General features: G+C 45.0%; 1 protein-coding gene across 1 annotated transcript in view; it reads left to right on the top strand.

The window, feature by feature from the left end:
* Nucleotides 1-7,534: 7,534 nt before the first annotated feature.
* Nucleotides 7,535-19,885, top strand: part of P2RX7 (purinergic receptor P2X 7) — a 59,132-nt gene continuing 46,781 nt past the window's right edge. The window contains exon 1 of the mRNA XM_047761736.1: nucleotides 7,535-7,783. Within this exon, the coding sequence (XP_047617692.1) occupies nucleotides 7,659-7,783 (125 nt within the window). The 5' untranslated portion in view covers nucleotides 7,535-7,658. The remainder of the gene's footprint in view (nucleotides 7,784-19,885) is intronic.

The following is a 19,885-nucleotide window of genomic DNA, read 5'->3' as shown; positions in this document are numbered from 1 at the left end:
TCATCATCTCAGCCATGTAGACTGTTGCAATAACACATTCTTGGTCTTTGATTCTCAACACCACCCTGGAACTCCTGTTTTCCTTGCTTGCTCTCTTCTCCCGTTTACCATAGCAACTGTTTTGAATTTTCTTTACTCTCATTGAACCTCCTACCCTTTGCTTTCCCTTTCTCTCTCATCCATAAACTCCACCTCCTTTTTCACAGAAAAAAAAGATGCCATCTGACTAGGATCACCCCCACCTTCCTCACTTACCTGCAACTGTACCCACCTTTTCTCCTCCCTCACACATTTATCAGCAGTGCTGTCCCAGAGAACTTCTGCGGTGGTAGAAATGTTTACACCCTCACTATGGTAGCTGCTAGCTACATGTGGCTGTTGAGCACTTGAATTGTGGCATGTGCAACTGAGGAACAAATTTCATTTGTTTTTTTTTTAAATGACTGCACATGCGGCATATGCAGGTTTCCAGGCTAGGGGTCGAATTGAAGCTGTAGCTGCAGGCCTACGCCACAGCCAGAGCCACAGCAAACCAGATCCGAGCCGTGTCTGCGACTTACACCACAGCTCACGGCAACTCCGGATCCTTAACCCACTGAGCGAGGCCAAGGATCGAACCCTCATGCTCACGGAGACTATGTCAGGTCCTTAACCCTCTAAGCTACAAACAACTCATTTGATTTTAATTAATTTAAATAGAAATAGCCGTGTATGGCTAGTGGCCACCCTATTAGACTGCACCAAATTAGCGACTCAAAGAAAAAAGGGCACTGGAATTTCTCCTAACTCTGTGACATCCCTAAGAGGTAGATTCTTATTATAAGAATTGCCAATTCGGTGATGAAAAGGAAGGAGGAGAGGGTTAGAGAGGCATGTTCACAAGAAATCGCCATGGAGAAATAGAAGGGAAATAAATATCATTGTGATGTGCTTTCTTGAAAATAGCTCCAGTTACCAAGACAGAAACCACAGTGAATTCTGGCTGAAACACTGTATTCCTGAAGGAGACTAAGAGGCTCTCATCATCATCATACATCTTATCATTGCTGCAGATCCATGCTGGTCTTGACACCAATCCAGAGTGTGAGTGGGAGAAAGAACCAAGAACCAGCCAAGTGCTGGTGTGGTGTAGTTATCAGCTAAATTATTTCAAAGGGTATCCACTTATCTTTGCATTTTCTGCTGTAACACAAAGTGTATGCAACACGAACAGAATGGTGACTTGAATGTCCCTTTTGTATAGCCATTTTTTTTCGCTTTGGAGGATTCTACTCCATTTCAAACAGCTACACACCTTTTTAAACAGGAAAAGTTAGAATACAAACATCCCACTCCTTCCACCGACTTCCTCTGAATGGCCGGCCACTTGCTCTGAGGTCACATTTTGAGCAATTTATTTCTCCCCTGATTTTAAGTGCTTTTCTCATACACTAAGTTTCCCCCATCTTTGTGCTTAATACCTGACTCCCCCGGTTCCATTTATTTACCTGTCAGTTTCCTCATTAGTGTCCTTTAATTCTGCAGCATTATAATCGCTCTTAATATCTCCTGTGGCCACCGGCCTTTCTGTAAACCACCCTCTCTCATTGGTTTCAGAGTGCACGCACCCGCGTGGCTTTCCTCTCCTTCCCTGATGCCTCTGCTGAGTCTCTTTGGTTTTGGATTCTTTAGGGATCTGCCCTCAGCCCCCCTCCATGTCTCTTCACCCTCTCTCTGGACAGAACCATTGCCTCCACTTTTTCTCCTTCTATCCACGTTCCGCAGTGCAGCCAAAGTCTGCACTGCAGATTTTAAGTGCAAATGAGATCATGCCGACTCTGCTTAGAAATCCACCTACAGCTCTCAGAATAAATTCTGGACTCCTTAACAACAGCACAGGAGGCTGAAATAGACTAGGTTTCCCCAAAGCAGACCAGAGACAGGATTTGGGTCCAAGGAGCTTATTTGGGAGGTGAGAGCAAGAAGGGGAGTGGGGAAGTGGCACAGGGAAGGGAAGGCAGCCAATCAGGAAACATTCAAGTGCAGTCAAGGGCCCAGTCCCAATAGGGACCCCTGGGAGACTGCCTAGACCGCCTCTGAGGTGTCCCACCAGAGAGAGGAGCTGAGATATTTAACCAGGGCCCCCAAGCTAGGAGCCTCCATTCCCTGAGAGCCACACCTCTCTCTCTTTCTCCCTGCTTCCGTTCTTGCCTTCCTCCCCCTCCTTCTCTACACCAAGGAAGGGCCCTCTCACCAGTGCTGCTCTGTGACCCCGCCCCCAGCTATAGCTGATTGGACCAGAGATAAACAGCTGGAACCAATCAGAGTCACTCCCTGGGATTCTGGACTCCGGCAGTTGATCTGGGCTTTCACTTGAACTCTGGATAGCCTTGTTTGGCCACAGTGCCCTCAGAGAAGCAGAGAAGTCCAGGGTTCAGAGAGATACATGATGGGTGCACAGACAGACAGGCAGAGGTGGGACCTCACAGCTTCAGGCACATTGAAAGAACAACCTCTTTCAACTGAAAGAGGACATTTCGGTTTCCTGTTTAACTAATAGGTTCTCACGATTTGGTGCCACATTTCATGCATTTGAGCTCTATAAAATAAGTGTTTTCTCAAAACAAAAACAACTTTCATTTTTGCTGAAGAAGGTCACTTGATTTTCCGACCTGTAACCAGAAACACACACACCGCCCTTGACTAAGAGAAATTCATCCAGTCTCCACTCCATTCATGACCTGAGTTCCTGCTTCACAAAGAAACAGAGACCATTGTTCTTGATGTTTCACTTTGAACATCTCCGAACAGCTCAAATGTTTCCATCTTAACTACCCTTCCAATCTTCCCTTGACCCCATGACCCCTCTTAAAAATCATCCTTACCTCTCTCCTCTCATAGCCAAACTTACAGGAAAAGTAGCCCCTATCTACTCTCCACTTTCACTCTCATCAATCGTTACTTGCACTATGATTTTATGGGAAGGTGTTCTATTTTGAAATTGTGATTTGAAGTGTCTGTGGGATATTTAGGTCTTGAGGTTCATATATGGCAAGTGTAGAATTCAAAAGGCAGGTTTGGTCTGGAGATATGCCTTCTAAAAATATATCAGAGATTTTTTGGAGGGTATGCCTGCAGCATGTCAAATTTCCTGGACCAGGGATCGAACCCTTGCCACAGTTGCAACCTGTGCCACAGCTGTGGCAGTGCTGGATCCTTAACCTACTTATGCCACATGGGAACTTCCTATCACTGATTTTTTTTTTTGTCTTTTTGTCTTTTCTAGGGCCGTTCCCTCGGCATATGGAGGTTCCCAGGCTAGGGGTTGAATCGGAGCTGTAGTCACCAGCCTACGCCAGAGCCACAGCAATGCCAGATCTGAGCTGCATCTGCAAACTACACCACAGCTCACGGCAATGCCGGATCCTTAACCCACTGAGCGAGGCCAGGGATTGAACCCAAAACCTCGTGGTTCCTGGTCGGATTCGTTAACCACTGAGCCATGACAGGAACTCCGTCACTGATTTTTTAAAAAGTAATTCGTACATATGGTGGAGAAAGCTTCATAGAAAGATGCAAAGTAAGACTCTTGGCACTAATTCCCCAGTTCCCTCCCCAGAGACCATCACCTTGTATACCCTTCTAGACACAGCCAGCTTTGTGGCCATGGGACCTTTGTGGTCACATAGAGACACACACTTAGGAGGGCTCCAAGCTTGATTTGATGTCCTGATGTCACCATCTTGAAATCCTTCATTTTTGAATAAGGGAGCCTACCTTTAAATTTTGTACTGGATCCCCCAAACTATGCAGTAGAACCTGTTTCCAGCTATATTGCATGCATAAATAAATAATATACACATATACCCCTCCCACACTCTTTTAATTTTAGCATTTGGTGACTCAAAACAATGTGTGTAGGAGTTCCCACTGTGGTGCAGTGAGTTAAGGATCTGGTGTTGCCACAGCTGCAGCATAGGTCACAGCTGCAGCTCAAATGCAATCCTAGGGAACTTCCATATGCCATGGGTGTGGCCAAAAAAGTATGTAAATCAAATTTTCTAGGGAGAAGATGCAAAAGTTAGTGATACTGTTCACTAAATATTTCTGCTGCTTCTGTTTCTGGGATCATGGGAAATACATGGGGAGACTGAATTTCCTGGATTCCCTAGTGGTTGGATGGGGCCAAGTGACTAGTTTTGACCAAGGCATTAGGAGCAGAAGTGAGTGCATTATGCCCGGGTCAGAGCATTGAAATGCTCATTCAAGAGTTGAGAAAAAAGAAAAAAAGAAAACGAAAAGGAGTTCCCTTCATGGCCAGTGGTTAACGAACCTGACCATGATCCATGAGGATGCGGGTTTGATCCCTGGCCTTGCTCGGTGGGTAAAGGATCCAGCATTGCTGTGAGCTGTGGTGTAGGTTGCAGACACAGCTTGGATCCCACGTTGCTGTGGCTGTGGCTGTGACTGGCAGCTGTAGCTCCAATTCGACCCCTAGCCTGGGAACTTCCTTATGCCATGGATGTGGCCCTAAAAAAAAAAAAAGAGTTCAAGGTAGTTGCAGTTCCATTAGTCTTAGTCTCTGTGTGACTACAATAAGAAGAGCCTTCTTTTTTTTTTTTCTGGCGGCATATATATGGCAGTTCCTGGGCTAGGGGACAAATTGGAGCTGCAGCTGCTGGCTACAGCCACAGCCACAGCAATGCCAAATCCAAACCAAATCTGTGACCTACACTGCAGCTTGTGGCTGGATCCTTAACCCATTGAACGAGGCCAGGGAACAAACCCAGATCCTTGAATTCTTAACCCCTAAGCCACAATGGGAACTCTGGGCAGAGCCTCCTGAGTGACTTATGATGGACACTGTGAATGAGAAATTAATTGTCATTGTTTAAAGCCATGAGATTTGGGAGGTTGTTCGCTACTGCAGCATAACTTGTCCTTTCCTGACTGATAGAAATATAAAAATGCTGAAACAGAATTCACTGGAACTGACATGTAAAGGGGAGAAGAGAACCATAGGAAGGTAAGAAAAATAGTCACAGAGGTAAAAATGAGAAACCAGAAGCTGGGACCCAGGTGAGTCCTGGAAATGAAGGAAAGAAATTATTCCAAGAAGTAGAGAGTGGTTGAGGGTGTTGAATGCATCTGAGAGGTCCAGTAAAATAAGGAATACAAGATATGCACTAAATCTGGCAACTGAGAATTCATTGATAAACTTATGGACAAGAGAATCTATGGAGTGATGGGGGAGGAATTAGTGGACACAGAGCTGAGGAAGCAGAGAGTGAAGAGCATGAGGGATCAGTATAATAATTCAGAGGAAAGTCTAGAAGGAATTGGATGTCTTTGGGTGGTGGCAAGGGCAATACTGAAGTGATTTTCCTATTCTGAACATTTCCTATAAATGGAATCACATACTATGTGACCTTCTGTGTCTGGCTTCCTTCACTTTGCATGTTTTTTAGGTTCATCCATGTTGTAGCATGTATCAGTGCTTCATTCTTTTTTATAGCTCAATAATACTCCATTGTATAGATAGACCATATATTTTTTTAACCGTTCATCTGTCGATGAACATATGAGTTATCTGCCTATGCACTGCTGTATCACTAGTGATTGGTGCTGTCGAAATGAGTAGATGAATAGCGTGAGTAGCATTGTCCAAGGTCACGGAGGTGGTAACATGTAACACCAGGATTAGAAGCTAGGCAATTAGTCCCTCAGCACCTATGTTCTAACCATCAAGCTTATTGCTCTCACAGGATCTTCTCTTTATATAGATGAAGATAACTTTCTGGCAGGAAAGTGATGGCGTGCTCCAGGGGGGTAACTAATGATGGGACCATTTACAAAGGTGTGGGCAGAGTTAACAAAAAGTGATAAGGAATGGAAGGCTGCCTGGACTGGCAACAGCCCAGAGCCATCACCAAATCCAGCCTGAAGGGGCAAGGAGGGAGGGGTGCCCAGAGGCCCTGCCATGGGCAGTTGGAGAGCAGCCAGGAAAATTCACATCCAACCTCACTGTCCTCCTGCTCTCTGTATCCTGAACTGGGAGCAGGGAGGTAGGGGAGCCCCCCCATCCAACACCCTGAATAGCTCTAATGGGTGAGAAAATAAAAATTAGCTCAGACTAGAAAAGTAAAAGTCAGTCCGACTAACTAGCAGGCAGGAAGAGCAGAAATGGATAAAGTCCACTGCAAAGGGAACAAAAAAACAGTATTTCCGAGTGTAGCTGTAGGGTGATAATACCCTGCATCTTTGAGTGAGGGACTGCTGCTTTCCTACTCATGGAGAAGTGTCATCCACTAAAATCATAGATCTCAGAAACTTTGCTATTTGAAACTGCATCAGTAAGAATGAAATATTCTTTTGTCTGGAGGGTCTAAGTCACCCTGAGACTGAGACATAGCTCGATTTGCAGCTCAGGTGAGGAGCTTTAGGTAAAAGCTTTCTGGACACAACAATCAAAGCTTTACTGCCTCCCTGGGTCCACTTTGCAATACAGATCTGAAGCTGACCATTTTATTTAAACCTGCTTTGCTGTGAGCCTGTGAAAACTCGCTTTCGTTTCAATTTAATCTCAACTCCACCTTCCCCAGCATCGATGACTCTGATAACTCTGTCCCTTTGTTTGGTGACGTGCTCTCCCTCATCTTTTTTTTTTTTTTTTCCTTTTTTTAAGGGCCGCACTTGTGGCATATGGAGGTTTCCAGGCTAGGAGTCAAATTGGAGCTGCAGCTGCCAGCCTAAGCCACAGCCACAGCAACACAGGATCTGAGTTGCATCTTCAACCTATGCTGCAGCTCTTGGCAACGCCAGACCCTTAACCCACTGAGCAAGGCCAGGGGTTGAACACACATCCTCATGGAAGCTAGTCGGGTTCTTAACCCACTGAGCAACAATGGGAACTCCTGTATTCTTCCTCATTGAATGGGTCAATAAACCTGATTTTGTTGGATGGCAGGTTTGTGTCTGGTGGTCTTAAGCTGATTGGGCTAGGTCATGGGTTGATCCGCCAGGGCATAGAGCTGGCCAAAGAGTAGATCTAGAGGGTCAGGCCAAAAATATCCAGCAAGGAAATAAAGTCCTCTCGCCACCCCAGCCCCCACTGTCTGCAGACCAGAGTGTTATGAGGAAGGGAGGGAGGGAGGAGAGGGACCTTGAATCATCCAGTGTTCACGGACAGCTGGGGCTGAATAAAGGGTTGTGGAAATGAATCAATCAGCTTCTGAGTGGGGCTGGAAGCAACAGAAAGATCTAGGCTCCTTACTAAAGCACAATGGCAGCACTGGGGCTCCTGACATTTGAAGGGCTGCCTCTTTACCCCAATGGAAATGAGTCCAAAAAAATGTGAAAGGAGAAAGGGGATAAGGCAGAATTCTTAAAATGCCCTTCCTTTGAACACCATCTTTGTGCAGGCATCTGGGGGAGGCCGCTGGGGCGGGGTCATCTGTCTGCCAGGCCTGTAGGACTTGGCTTTTCCTGTTTACTCCCAGCCACATCTGGGGCAGTGGCCAGGGCCCGCCCCCACTCTGCCATCATTGGAGGAACTCAAACTTTAAAGGTCCTGCTAAGAATCAGGACGTTTCAATTTCCTCTTACTGGTGGGTCTGCTGTGGCCGGTCAGGAAGGGCTGAGCCGTGGTCCAGCCCCGAGTGGAGAGCCAGCCTCTCACCATGCCAGCCTGGTGCAGCTGGAACGACGTTTTCCAGTATGAGACAAACAAAGTCACCCGGATCCAGAGCATGAATTATGGCACCATTAAGTGGTTCTTCCACGTATTGGTCTTTTCCTATGTTAGGTAAGTGGGGCGTGGGGAGGGCCCTGAATCTCTGCAGTGGCTGAAAGCAGCCCAGAAAACCTCAAGGTGCAGCTCCTGATGCACATTCTGAATTCCCTGCGGTTTTAAAATCTGCAAGCTGGGGGTGGAGGTGGGGAGTTGGGAGAGGAAGCAGGGCCAGTCTGCTGCAGGGAGAAGCCACAGGAAGGGAGTGTGACACCATGGGTTCTAACCCAGGCCTGCTGGGGCAAGCTGGGCAGGGCATGCCTGGAGAAGGTGGGGAAATGCAGGGCAACACCCTGGATTCCTGGGAAGGAGTCAAGGATTTGGGACACGCCTGATGATAATGCCGGCATCAATCTGAGTCATCCCTGCTCTAGGGGAGGAATAGGACTAGACCTGTAAAAGCAACTTCAGGTCCTCCTTGGTGTCAAGAAGACCCTTCTTGCTCCTTTTTTTTTTTTTTTTTTAAAAACCCAGCTTATTGAGATACAATTCACATACCATACAATGCACCCATTTAAAGGATACAATTCAGCAGTTTTTAGCATATTCAAAGAGTTGTGCAACCATCCACAATCAATTTTAGAATATTTTCAGAGCTCCTGTCATGGCTTAGTGGAAAAGACTCTGACTAGCATACATGAGGACGCAAGTTCGATCCCTGGCCTTGCTCAGTGGGTAAGGATCTGGCATTGACATGAGCTGTGGTGTAGGTTGCAGATGTGGCTCGGATCCCACATTGCTGTGGCTGTGGTGTAGGCCAGCAGCTACAGCTCTGATTCGACCCCTAGCCTGGGAACCTCCATATGCTGTGGGTATGGCCCTAAAAAAAAAAGGCAATATTTTCATTACCTCATAACCAGAACAAAACAAAACCCTACATCCCTTAACCATCACTCTCAATCCTCCTATTCCCCTGCAGCTCCAGGTACCCACTGATCTGTTTTCTGGCTCTATGGATTTACCTATTTTGGATAATTCATACAAATGGAATCACACAATATGTCATCCTTTTGCAACTGTTTTCAAGGTTCAGCCATGTTAGAACATGTATCTTTATTGCATTCCTTTTAATGGCTGAGTAATATTCCATTGTATGGATATACGACTTTTGAGTGGAAGTTTGGGTTGTTTCTAATTTTTGACTATGATGAATGATGCTGCTGTGAACATCTGTGCACACATTGTTTTTCGAACATGTCTTCAGTTTTCTTGGGTATGTACATCTGATTGGAACCATTGGATAACTTGGTAAACTCTCCTCAGTCTTTTGAGGAACCATTCAACTGTTTTTCACAGTGGCTGCACCATCTCATATTCCCACCAGCAATGTATGTTCCAATTTCTCCACATCCTCATCATCACTTGTTAGCGTGTGTCTTTTGGATTACAGGCCCCAGTGAGTGAGTATTTCATTGTGGTTTTGATTCATATTTCTCTCATGGCAACTGCTCCCTGGCTCTTTGTGGTGGTGATGATGATGATAACTTGCATCTATTCAGAGAGACAGTGTACTTCACTAGCTCAAGGTTAAAGAAACCTATTTTATAGACCTGGCTAAGTTTTCTTGACCACGTTTAACCTCTCTGAGCTTCAGTTTCTGCATCTGTTCAGAGAGTTGTGATAATTAAACAAGAAATGGCAAGACAAACACTTATCGATGCCTAGTATAGGGTAAGAGTGTCACATATGGTAGCTATTTTTAAAAATAATCTTTTTGAATTTAATAGTTTCTTTCATATACATCCTATCCTTTGACCGTGAAAGTAATGATGCCCATGCTTGAGATTTGAAATCTGGAAATATGGATCCAAAAATCCTTCACTTTTTTTGTTTTCTTTTTGTCCTTTGTCCTTGGCACATGGAGGTTCCCAGGCCAGAGGTCTAATCAAAGCTGTTGCTACTGGCCTACGCCAGAGCCACAGCAATGCCAGATCTGAGTCGTGTCTGTGACCTACACCACAGCTCACAGCAACGCTGGATCCTCAACCCACTGACCGAGGCCAGGGATCAAACCTGCAACCTCATGGTTCCTAGTCGGATTCGTTTCCACTGCACCACAACGGGAACTCCAAAAATCCTTCACTTTTTTGAGCCTTTGTTTCCTCATCTGTAAAAGGGGATAATTGTTGTTGTAAGAATTAAAAGAGTTAATAAATGTAAAGCTGCTGTGAAAATACCTGGCATATGGTGAGCCCTTACGAAGTGTTAATTCTTCTTTGTCAATAATATTATTAGGATTATCATTATTTTATTCATATGGTTACTATGCAACAAATATTAAAGAATACATACGTATGTTAAAATTCTAATATAAGACATATTACTCAGACCAGATATCATAGAACCGATAATAAAGAGCATAGTTAGTAAATGCTCCCTTAGGGATCAATACATAGATCATATGTCACAATTCCACACTGTACTGTGGCTTCCTGGTATTCTTGGGTCTAGTGCAGAATGTCTTAAAAGCAGATTATTGTATATATAATAACAGATTATTACAGAACATCTTGTAATGATAAATATTTTTCTTTCCTATGGTGGAATCTTATCTTACATGCATTTAATTCTCTCAAATTAAGTTGTGCATTTTCCACAGGAGCATGGAGAGACAGAGAAAGCACAGTTTAAACAGTGCAATGATTCAGCAGTTGGGGGCCCCAGGAGTACATGTGAGATGGGGTTCCCTCAGTCAGTCTCTGTTCCCACGTTTCTTATAGAACAAGCATCTTTCCACCCTACCTGTGAGTATTTCCACCCAACATGTCCCCTAGAATAAGCCAACTCCTTTATTTTCATCTGGAGCAAAACTGGAAAAACCGCCACTTGTTCCAGAGCTGGAGGGAAAACTGGCTCTCATGAACTCATTGGGAGGGGGGAGGTCTGTTTGCTATGCTTTATAGACAGTTTAAGGATTTTCCAAAAGGCAGTTTTGTCAAGACAAATTTGTGAAGACAATCTTTACCTCAAGGGCCGACTTTAGAAGATAACCCCTATGTAAAACGCTTCTCTACTGCTCATATTTTAAAATATACAATTGAAGAAAAAGTATTACCACCCTTGATTTTTCTTCCCCTCTATGCTACTGGTTCATCTATTTACATCTCATTAAATGAAGTCCCATAGAACACAGCCTGGGAAATGCTGCCTTAAATTGGACTGTGAGGCCTCAAGCTGATAGAATTGCAGATTGCCCATCTGTGAAATGGGTAGATCCATGGTGCAAAGGGATTCAACGAGGTAGTTTGCATCAAATAGGACTGGTGTGGATCATAGGTGGAAGTCCAGACAGGCCCGGATAACATTCAGGATATAAGGCGAGAGGTAGTGGATTCTGGCCATGGGGTTCATGGCCCTCTGGCAGAAAAGGCAAAAAGCCAGGATAATGAAGTAAGATAAGAAGGTACAAGGCAGGGGCTGGCAATAGAGGAAAGAGGCTGATCGGTTTTTCACAGTCCCTCACAACCTGGTTCCAATTTGTAGTCAAAGGCAGGGGCCACAGCTACAGGCAAGATCCAGTGGCTCCAGCTTCCAGGGCAAGAGTGTGTGGAGAGGATGCTGAGTAGGCCTGCATTAGTCAGAACTGTTTGCATAGTAAGTGACAGAAACCTAATGCAAGTTAGCCACCAAGCCACACAGAGGAATTTATTGTCTTAACTGGACAGCAGAAGAAATAGCTCTCTTCTGAAGCAGATGGTTATAAAAGTTCAAACTGTGTCAGACTGTGGGGGCTGGGTCTCTCTCCCCACATCTTTTTTTTTTTTTCCCATTTATGTTTCTCTCCCCACATCTTGGCTCTACTCAGCTTTCTTCTTGAATAGGCTCTCTATGTAGCAAGATAGTACATTCACATCTTCACATCCTCCCCTTTTAGCAATCCCAGAGGAACAAAAGAGACTCTTCTGAGAGCTCTGGCAGGAAAGTCATAGGAAAGGCTCTGATTGGTTCAGCTTGACTTACATACCCATCCCTGAACCAAACCCTGTGTTTGGGGATGTGTCAACTGATTGGTGAGCCCTAGATCACATGCTGGCTTCTATGGCAGGAAGTAGGGAGAAGGTGGCAGGACTGAATGAGTGGAACCTAAACAATGTCCTGTGGGTCGTCCTTGGGAAAGAAGAATTCGGCTGCCAAAAGAAATAGTAAAAGGATGGGGTAGGGAGAGAGCCAGACAAAATGCAAACATCTGTTACAAGGTCTTTCCAAAAGCCAGAAATTCCAGGGACATCTGAAGGCTACTGCTCTATCCCTGACTTGTCTCAACCCAGCACCTGTGCTGTGGAGACTCTGCCCCAAGTTATTGCCAAAACTGGGACCTAGGTGTTCTCAACAGAAATTCCCTCTGAGAATCAGTTCTTGGAACTCCATATAGTCTTCCAATCCGGGTTCTGTTCTGTCCTCTGGCCTTGATGAGATGGGAAGAATGGGATAATGATGTTTACCCTCCATGAGAACTGAGATTCAAATGCCTGAATGACCATAAAGAGAGCTTCCTTCTATTGTTGGCTTTATTTATACCATCTCATTTGTACTAGGACTTAGGGTTTTTTTTTCCTTATTTCACAGATAAGGAAATGGAAGGCATGAAAGAAGGAGTTCAATTATAAAAATCATCCAGTTAGAAATCAAATTCCGGAACGGATTCAAATCCAAAGCCAATGCTCTTAATCCACAAACCACATTGCTAAAGTGGAACTTGTCAGACTTTGAAAGCCTAGGCACTAGACCTCCTCAACCCTTGGCCAATCATTCTTCCTTTTCACCATCATCTTCTTTGTCTTTCTGAGTGGGCCAGGGCAAGTGAGGAAATGAGCATCCCATGAGTGTGGCTTTCTCCATTGTTTATTCATTTCCCAAATTTTAGAGTATCTACTCTGAGTCAGGCTCTGTTATTCAGTGGCACGAGGGGCTGTAACAATGAGTAAAACAAAGATCTTGCAACTCATTGGAGTATATTCTAATATTCCAATGGAGGAAAGTGATATAATACAAAAAAAGCAAGGAGACATAATAAAATGTCTGATGGTGTTAAGTGCTATGAAGAATAACAAATCAGGGAAGAGGACAACAAATGAGCATATATGTGACACAGACATTTGGGCTGAGATGGGCACGAAGAGAGGGAAAAAGCCATGGAGTGTCAGGAAGAGTGTTTCTGGTGGAGAGAACAGGAAGTGCAAAGGCCCTGAGGTTGGGACTTAATAGGGTATTCAACGGAAAGCAAGGAGGTCTGTGGCTGGAGAAGTGAATGAGAAGAGGGAGATGAGTTGGAGAGGTAACACAGGTTGGGGAGGGAGGGCAGATCATTCAGGGCCTCAGAGGCCACTCTGAATTCTTTGCATTTTATTCTGAGTTAGCTGAGAAGCCATAGAAACAGGTAAACCAGAGAAGTGAAAGATATTTGTTTTTGGTTTTTTGTCTTTTTAGAGCTGCTCTCGCAACATATGCAAGTTCCCAGGCTAGGGGTCAAATCAGAGCTGCAGCTACTGCACACAAACATAGCAATGACAGATCCGAGCTGCATCTATGACCTGCACCACAGCTCATGTCAATGCCAGATCCTTAGCCCACTGAGCAAGGCCAGGGATCCAACCCACATCCTCACGGATATTAGTTGGGTTCTTAACCCACTGAGCCACGACAGGAACTCCATGATATTTACACTCTATTGGGAAGATTCCCTTCTTCCCTGGAGATTAGTCCTCTCAGAAGTTTTCCCAATGACTGTGGAAGGCGAGGGAGGGTGAGAGAGAAAGAGGGGAACAAAGTCCACTCAAAACTATTTCTTTTCCCTTACCTGTCAGTCTCCACCCAGGCTTACAGCAAGCACAATACCATGCTGCACAGCCTCGGCCTGTCACCATGGAGATGGTGTGGTTGTCCTAGTTTGCGGCCATTAAAATGTGGCTCCTGGCTGGCTGCTTGTTTCATGGGATGGTAGCCACAACCTCCAGTTGCATGGGACTGAGTCTACAGGAGGTAGAGAGAGTTTCCAGAGGCTGGAGAGGGGCAGATCCAACATAGGGGTGGTCCTGATGGCCCCTGCCACCTGAGAGCAACAGAAATATGAGCTACCTGCCACTTTCTCATCCCACCTTAGACCCCTGGGGGATATGATAGAGATGGGAGGGCTCAGAGAAAACCCACTTCAGGAGGTGACATCCTCTAGGAGAAGAAGAATCCAGCCACCTACATGGGACCATGAGAACAGCAAATGAGAACCTCTGGAAGCATAAAGGACAAATAGCCAGAAGGGCAGCACACTCCAGAACTTGGTGAGAGGAGGGAGGAGCACAGCAGTCGGAGTTGGAATTTGTTTCTCAGTGCCATGGGAAGCCACCGAAAAGTGAACCCATTTGATTTACGTTTCTAAAGGCACTCTCAGGCCACTGTGCAGAATGTAGATTTGGGGGAGGGGAAGGCAGGAGTGGGGTTGCAGGGACGTGGCGGGGGTCAGTAGGAAGGCATTGGAGTCACCATGATAGGAGAAGATGGTGACTTGGAGTATAAGGGGGGCTGTGTTTGGGAGGCAGAACTAATGGATTTGCTAGAAGGCGAAGATAACTCTAGCTTCTTGGTGGCTGAGGATGACTAATTGATCATCTAAGAAAGACCAAGGAGAGTCAAGCTTGCTGACCAACACAGCATTGTTAACTATGTCAAACACACTATTAAAACACCTCGACTACTACTGTATTTCAGCATTCCTTCATTAATGGCTAAACCAAAATGTTTTTAAAAAGCTGGAAGCACATAGTCCAAAAAAAAAAATAGTAATAAGCATGGTCTTTTCAAGTGAATGATTTTAGCTTTATGAAAAGCCTGCCTCGTTTTCTCATTTCACTGCGGAATGGCAGAGGCTTCATGGTGGACCAGCCCTCACGTACCCACAGGCTTCTGGGCACCAACTTCCAGGACAGCTTCCCACCAGGGTTGGAATCTCCCAGCCCTCCTGGGTTTTTAGCACAGTGCTGGGAAGAGCAAGGACAGGATTATATGAATAATTTACAGGACTAACCCTACCCCTACCCCTACCCCTAACCCAGCACATGTATCAGTTGGCTGGCATGCAAAGTGCCAGGGAAGGGGAGGTAAAAGTGAGACCAGAGAAGCCAACAGGGATCCGATGGACAACAACCTTGAACTTTATCCTGAGGACACACTGAGGAAGCAAGAAGAGACTTGCCCACCCTGCCGTCAACATTTAATTAGGAAAAATTCCAACCATAAGGTTTTTGTGTTCATAATTTCATTTCAGAGAGAGCATTTTGCCTTCAACATGGCAACACCTACTGAGTACTACTGAGTGCTTAGCATGGGCCGGGGTCCATTCCTAACTTGTGACATGTATTAGCCTGTTTGATCCTTGTAAATAATCCTACAAAATTGGTTCTCATAATGTGTCATCATGACTCAAACAGCACGACTATGGGGAAATTCCTATGTTGTGGGTTCCACCTCTCATGTCGCAACTGAATTTCCCAGCCTCCCTTACAGCTAGACATAAGCACGAGACCCAGGCTTCTCAAACACAAGCACCATGGAACAACAATTTGGTGCGCAGAAAATAACATAGGTTGGTGGGCATGCGCAGCATTCATCTTTGGGAAAGTGTGGGGGCGGTTCCAGCTTGACCTACATGATCTGGAGCACTTCCTAGACCCCACGCTTTAGATTTTCCATCTGGGCCCTCTGCTGGCTGCAAGTCCCCCCATAGAGTAAGGAGCCCGCGGGCTGTGTTAGTTTGCTATTGCTGTGTGTGTAACAGATTATGACAAAATTCACAGCATAAAGCAGCGTCACTTACTAGCTCACAGATCTCTAGGTCAGTAGTTTGTGTCTGGCGTGACTGGGGTCCATGCTAAGGTTGAAATCAAGGTGTCAGCTGTGTTGGGTTCTCACCTTGGGACTCTGGGGAAAAATTCACTTCCAGGCTCATTCTTCCTGTTGGCAGAATTCAATTCCATGCTGTCACAGGACTCAGAGCTCTGTTTTCTTGCTAGCGGTCAGCCAGGGGCCACTCTCAGATTTTAGAGACCACCTGCATTCTTTACTATGTGGCCCTCACCATCTTGAAGCCAGAGATGGGGCAATGCTGTCATGCTTCAAACCTCTGTCTTCTCTTCTGGGATCAGCCAAAGGACACCCTGCTTTTAAAGGGCTCATGTGATTGGATCAGGCCCGCACAGATGATCTTGCCATCTTCAGATCACTGTATATTATAACCTAGTCCTGGAAGTATTTCCATCATATTCAAATGTCTGCAGGATTAGGTGGGGTGTGTATGCCAGGTGTCCTCTTTGAAGTCTGCCTGCCTCAGGGGCAGAATGTGCCCCTGAAGAGCACTGGAAGCACTACCTCATCCCTCCACGCTCTGGGTGTCCAGAACCCAGGTTTATCCTCTCAAAAGAAGACTGTAGCCCCAAGGGGCTGGCTTTTGAGATCAAGGGGGTGCCTGAGGGGCAGTTGTATGCAGGTTCAGGGGGTGGAGGGAGCTTAAGCATACCGTGCAGGGCATCCTTACTCACAGGCACAAGGTCCTTAGAGCTGGGAGGGACCAGGGGAGATGACAAGGGGGGTGGGCTAAGGGCTAAGGGCCAGGGGCCTCTTCAACCAATACCTCCATGTTATGCCACAGAATTCTGAAGAGTCCAAGAATTCTGAATTTGGATCTCGCCTTCTGTCATGAAGGTATGTCAGGGTAGATGAAAGAATATATTTTATTTTAACATCTGTTATGACTTTTTTTTCTTTTTTAGGGCCGCACCCACAGCATATGGAGATTCTCAGGCTTGGGGTCAAAATAGAACTACAGCTGCCAGCCTACACCAAAGCCACAGCAACATCAGATCCGAGCCGCATCTGCAACCTACACCACAGCTCATGGTAACGCCGCAGCCTTAACTCACTGAGCGAGGCCAGGGATCAAAACTGCAACCTCATGGTTCCTAGTCGGATTTGTTTCTGCTGCACCACAACGGAACTCCTGTTACAACTTTAAAATGTTTAACCAAGCAATATGCAGGCCTCTACTTGTTCTCTTGCCCAGGTGTTAATTTCCTGTTACTGCCATAACAAATAACCACAAACTTGGTAACTTAAAACAACAATTTTTTTCTCTCATCGTTCTGGAGGTCAGTATCACTGGGAGTTCCCATTGTGGCTCAGTGGGTTGAGAACCTGACATAGTGTCTCTGAGGGTGCAGGTTTGATCCCTAGCCTCGCTTGGTGGGTTAAGGATCCAGCGTTGCCGCAAGCTGTGGTGCAGTTCTCAGGTGCAGCTCAGATCCCGTGTTGCTGTGGCTCTGGTGTAGGCTGGCAGCTGCAGCTCCGACTCGACCCATAGCCTGGGAACTTCATAAGCCAAAGGTGTGGTCACAAAAAGAAAAGTCAGTAAGTAAATAAATAAATAAAATCGGTAATATTGGGCCAAAATCAAGGTGTCAGCAGGGACAGGCTCCCTCCAGAGGCTCTTGAGGAGGGTTCTTCTTTGCCTTGGCCAGCTTCTGGTGGTGGCCTGTGTTTCGTAGTTTGTGGTCACATCATTCAAATCTTCAAGGCCAGCATCCTTGACTCTCTGCTCCACTTTCCCAAAGCTTTCTCCTGTGTGTGTATGTGTGTATGTGTGTGTGTGTGAGAGAGAGAGAGAGAGAGAGAGAGAGAGAGAGAAATATCCCTCTATCTAACTCTTATAAGAACACATATGAATCAACAACCCAATCAAAAGATGGGCAGAAGACCTAAGTAGACGTTTCTCCAAAGAAGACATACAATTAGCCAAAAACCACATGAAAATATGCTCAACATTCTAATTATTAGAGAAATGCAAATCAAAACTACTGTGACGTACCACCTTACATCAGCCAGAATGGCCATAATCAAAAAGTCTACAAACAATAAATGCTGGAGAGGGTGTGGAGAAAAGGGAACCCTCTTATACTGTTGGTGGGAATGTACATTGGTATAACCACAATGGAGAACAGTATAGAGGCTCCTTAAAAAACTAAAAATAGAACTACCATGTGATCCAGCAACCCCACTCTTGGGCATCTATCCAGAGAAAACTGTAATTTGAAAAGATACGTACACCCCAATATTCATTGCAGCACTATTTGCAATATCTGAGGCATGGAAGCAATGTAAATGTCCATCAACAGAGGAATGGATAAAGAAGATGTGGGACATGTACACAATGGAATACTACTCAGCCGTAAAAAGAATGAAATAATGCTATTTGCAGCAACGTGGATGAACCTAGAGATTATCATACTAAGTGAGGTTAGACAGTGAAAGACAAACATTGTATGATATCACTTATACGTGGAATCTTAAAAAAGGTTACAAATGAATTTATTTGCAGAGCAGAAACATACTTACAGACTTTGAAAACAAATTTATGGTTACCAAAGGGGACAGGTGGGAGGGGGACAGATGGACTGGGAGTTTGGGTTTGGCATTGCACACTGTGGTATATCAAATGACTGACTATATAGCACAGGGAACTCTATGCAATATTCTCTGATAACCTATATGGGGAAAAGTCTGAAAAAAATGGATGTGTGTACATGTAGAACTGAATCACTTTGCTGTATAGCAGAAATTATCACAACATTGTAAATCAGCTATACTTCAATAAAATTAAAAAAAAAAACACACATATGATGGCGTTTAGGGCTTTCTGGATAATCCAGGATAACCTCACCACTTCAAAATCCTTAACTTAATCACATTTGCAAAGACCCTTTTCCCAACTAGGGGAACATTTATAAATCCCAGAGATTAAGACCCGCTAGTTTTGGAGCCATTATTCAGCCCCTTGTAGGAGGGCTGGCCCTGAGTATCCAGCTCATTTGGGGCTGGCAGTGACTAAGATCCTGGCACCCATTCCCAAACATTATTGGCAGGGGCTGCCCACGTAGGTGAGTTTCCACCTTAGGGCTCGGCAGTGGCTGGCAGAGTCTTTTCTCTGGAACAGCCTCTGTTCTCTAGGTGTTGTTCCTGGTGGTGCCATCTCAGCAAGCCTGGTTTTTGGTCCTCCAAGAAACTGTATAAACTGCCTCATGTCCTTTTAAAAATATTTTTCTTCCTTTATTTTCTAACAAGTTTATTGAGGTATAATTGATATATCATAATATCACCCATTTTAAGCATACACGTCAATGACTTTTCATAAAGTTGCCAAGCTGAACACCCATCATCATAACCCAGCTTTAGAATATTTCATCACCCCAATGAGATCTGTCGTTCCCATTTGCAGTCATTCCCCATTCGGGCCCCCTAGAGTCAGGTACCGCTAATCTCTCCTCTGCCTCTGTAGATTTGCCTTTTCTAGACAATCTTTCTTCTTAAACTCGACAGAGTGGACTCTTGTTTAGAACTAGAAACTCTGTCCAATGTAATACTAATACTCCCTAATTATAAAGAAACAAGGACTCGGAAAGGCTAAGTAACTTAACACAGTGTTATACAGCTAGTAACTGGTAGAGCCAAGACTGAACTCAAGCATCTCACCCAGAGTCCAGGTTCTCATTACAGCCCTATAGAGAATGGGGCGGGGGTGTAGGGGGGGGATAGGAGTTACAAATGGAGGGAGGAAGACCATTTAGGAGGCTACAGAGTCATCCAGGTGAGAGCTGATGGTGACATGGACTGAGGAGATGACAGTGATAAAAAAGTAGACAGATTTGAAAAAACATTAAGAAGATAAAACAATAAGATTTGACAAATTTATGGTTACCAAAGGGGACATGTAGGGGAGGAATGAATTAGGAGGTTAGGATTAATATATACACCCTGCTATATATAAAATAGATAACTAACAAGGACCTATAGTGTTGCACAGAGAAATCTACTCAACTCTCTGTAATAACCTATATAGGAAAAGAATCTGAAAATGAATGAATATATGTATATGTATAACTGAGTCACTTTGCTGCACACCTGAAACTAACACAACACCTGTAAGCCAACTATAGGCCAATAAATTTTTTTGTCTTTTTAGGGCCGCATCCACAGCATATGGAAGTTCCCAGGCTAGGGGTCAAATCATAGCTGCAGCCTATGCCACAGCCACAGCAACACAGGATCCAAGCTGCGTCTGTGACCTACACCACAGCT

This window comes from Phacochoerus africanus, chromosome 15 (genome assembly GCF_016906955.1).
Source record: "Phacochoerus africanus isolate WHEZ1 chromosome 15, ROS_Pafr_v1, whole genome shotgun sequence".
NCBI classification, from domain to species: Eukaryota; Metazoa; Chordata; class Mammalia; order Artiodactyla; family Suidae; genus Phacochoerus; species Phacochoerus africanus.
This window is presented reverse-complemented; position numbering and strand designations above follow the sequence as displayed.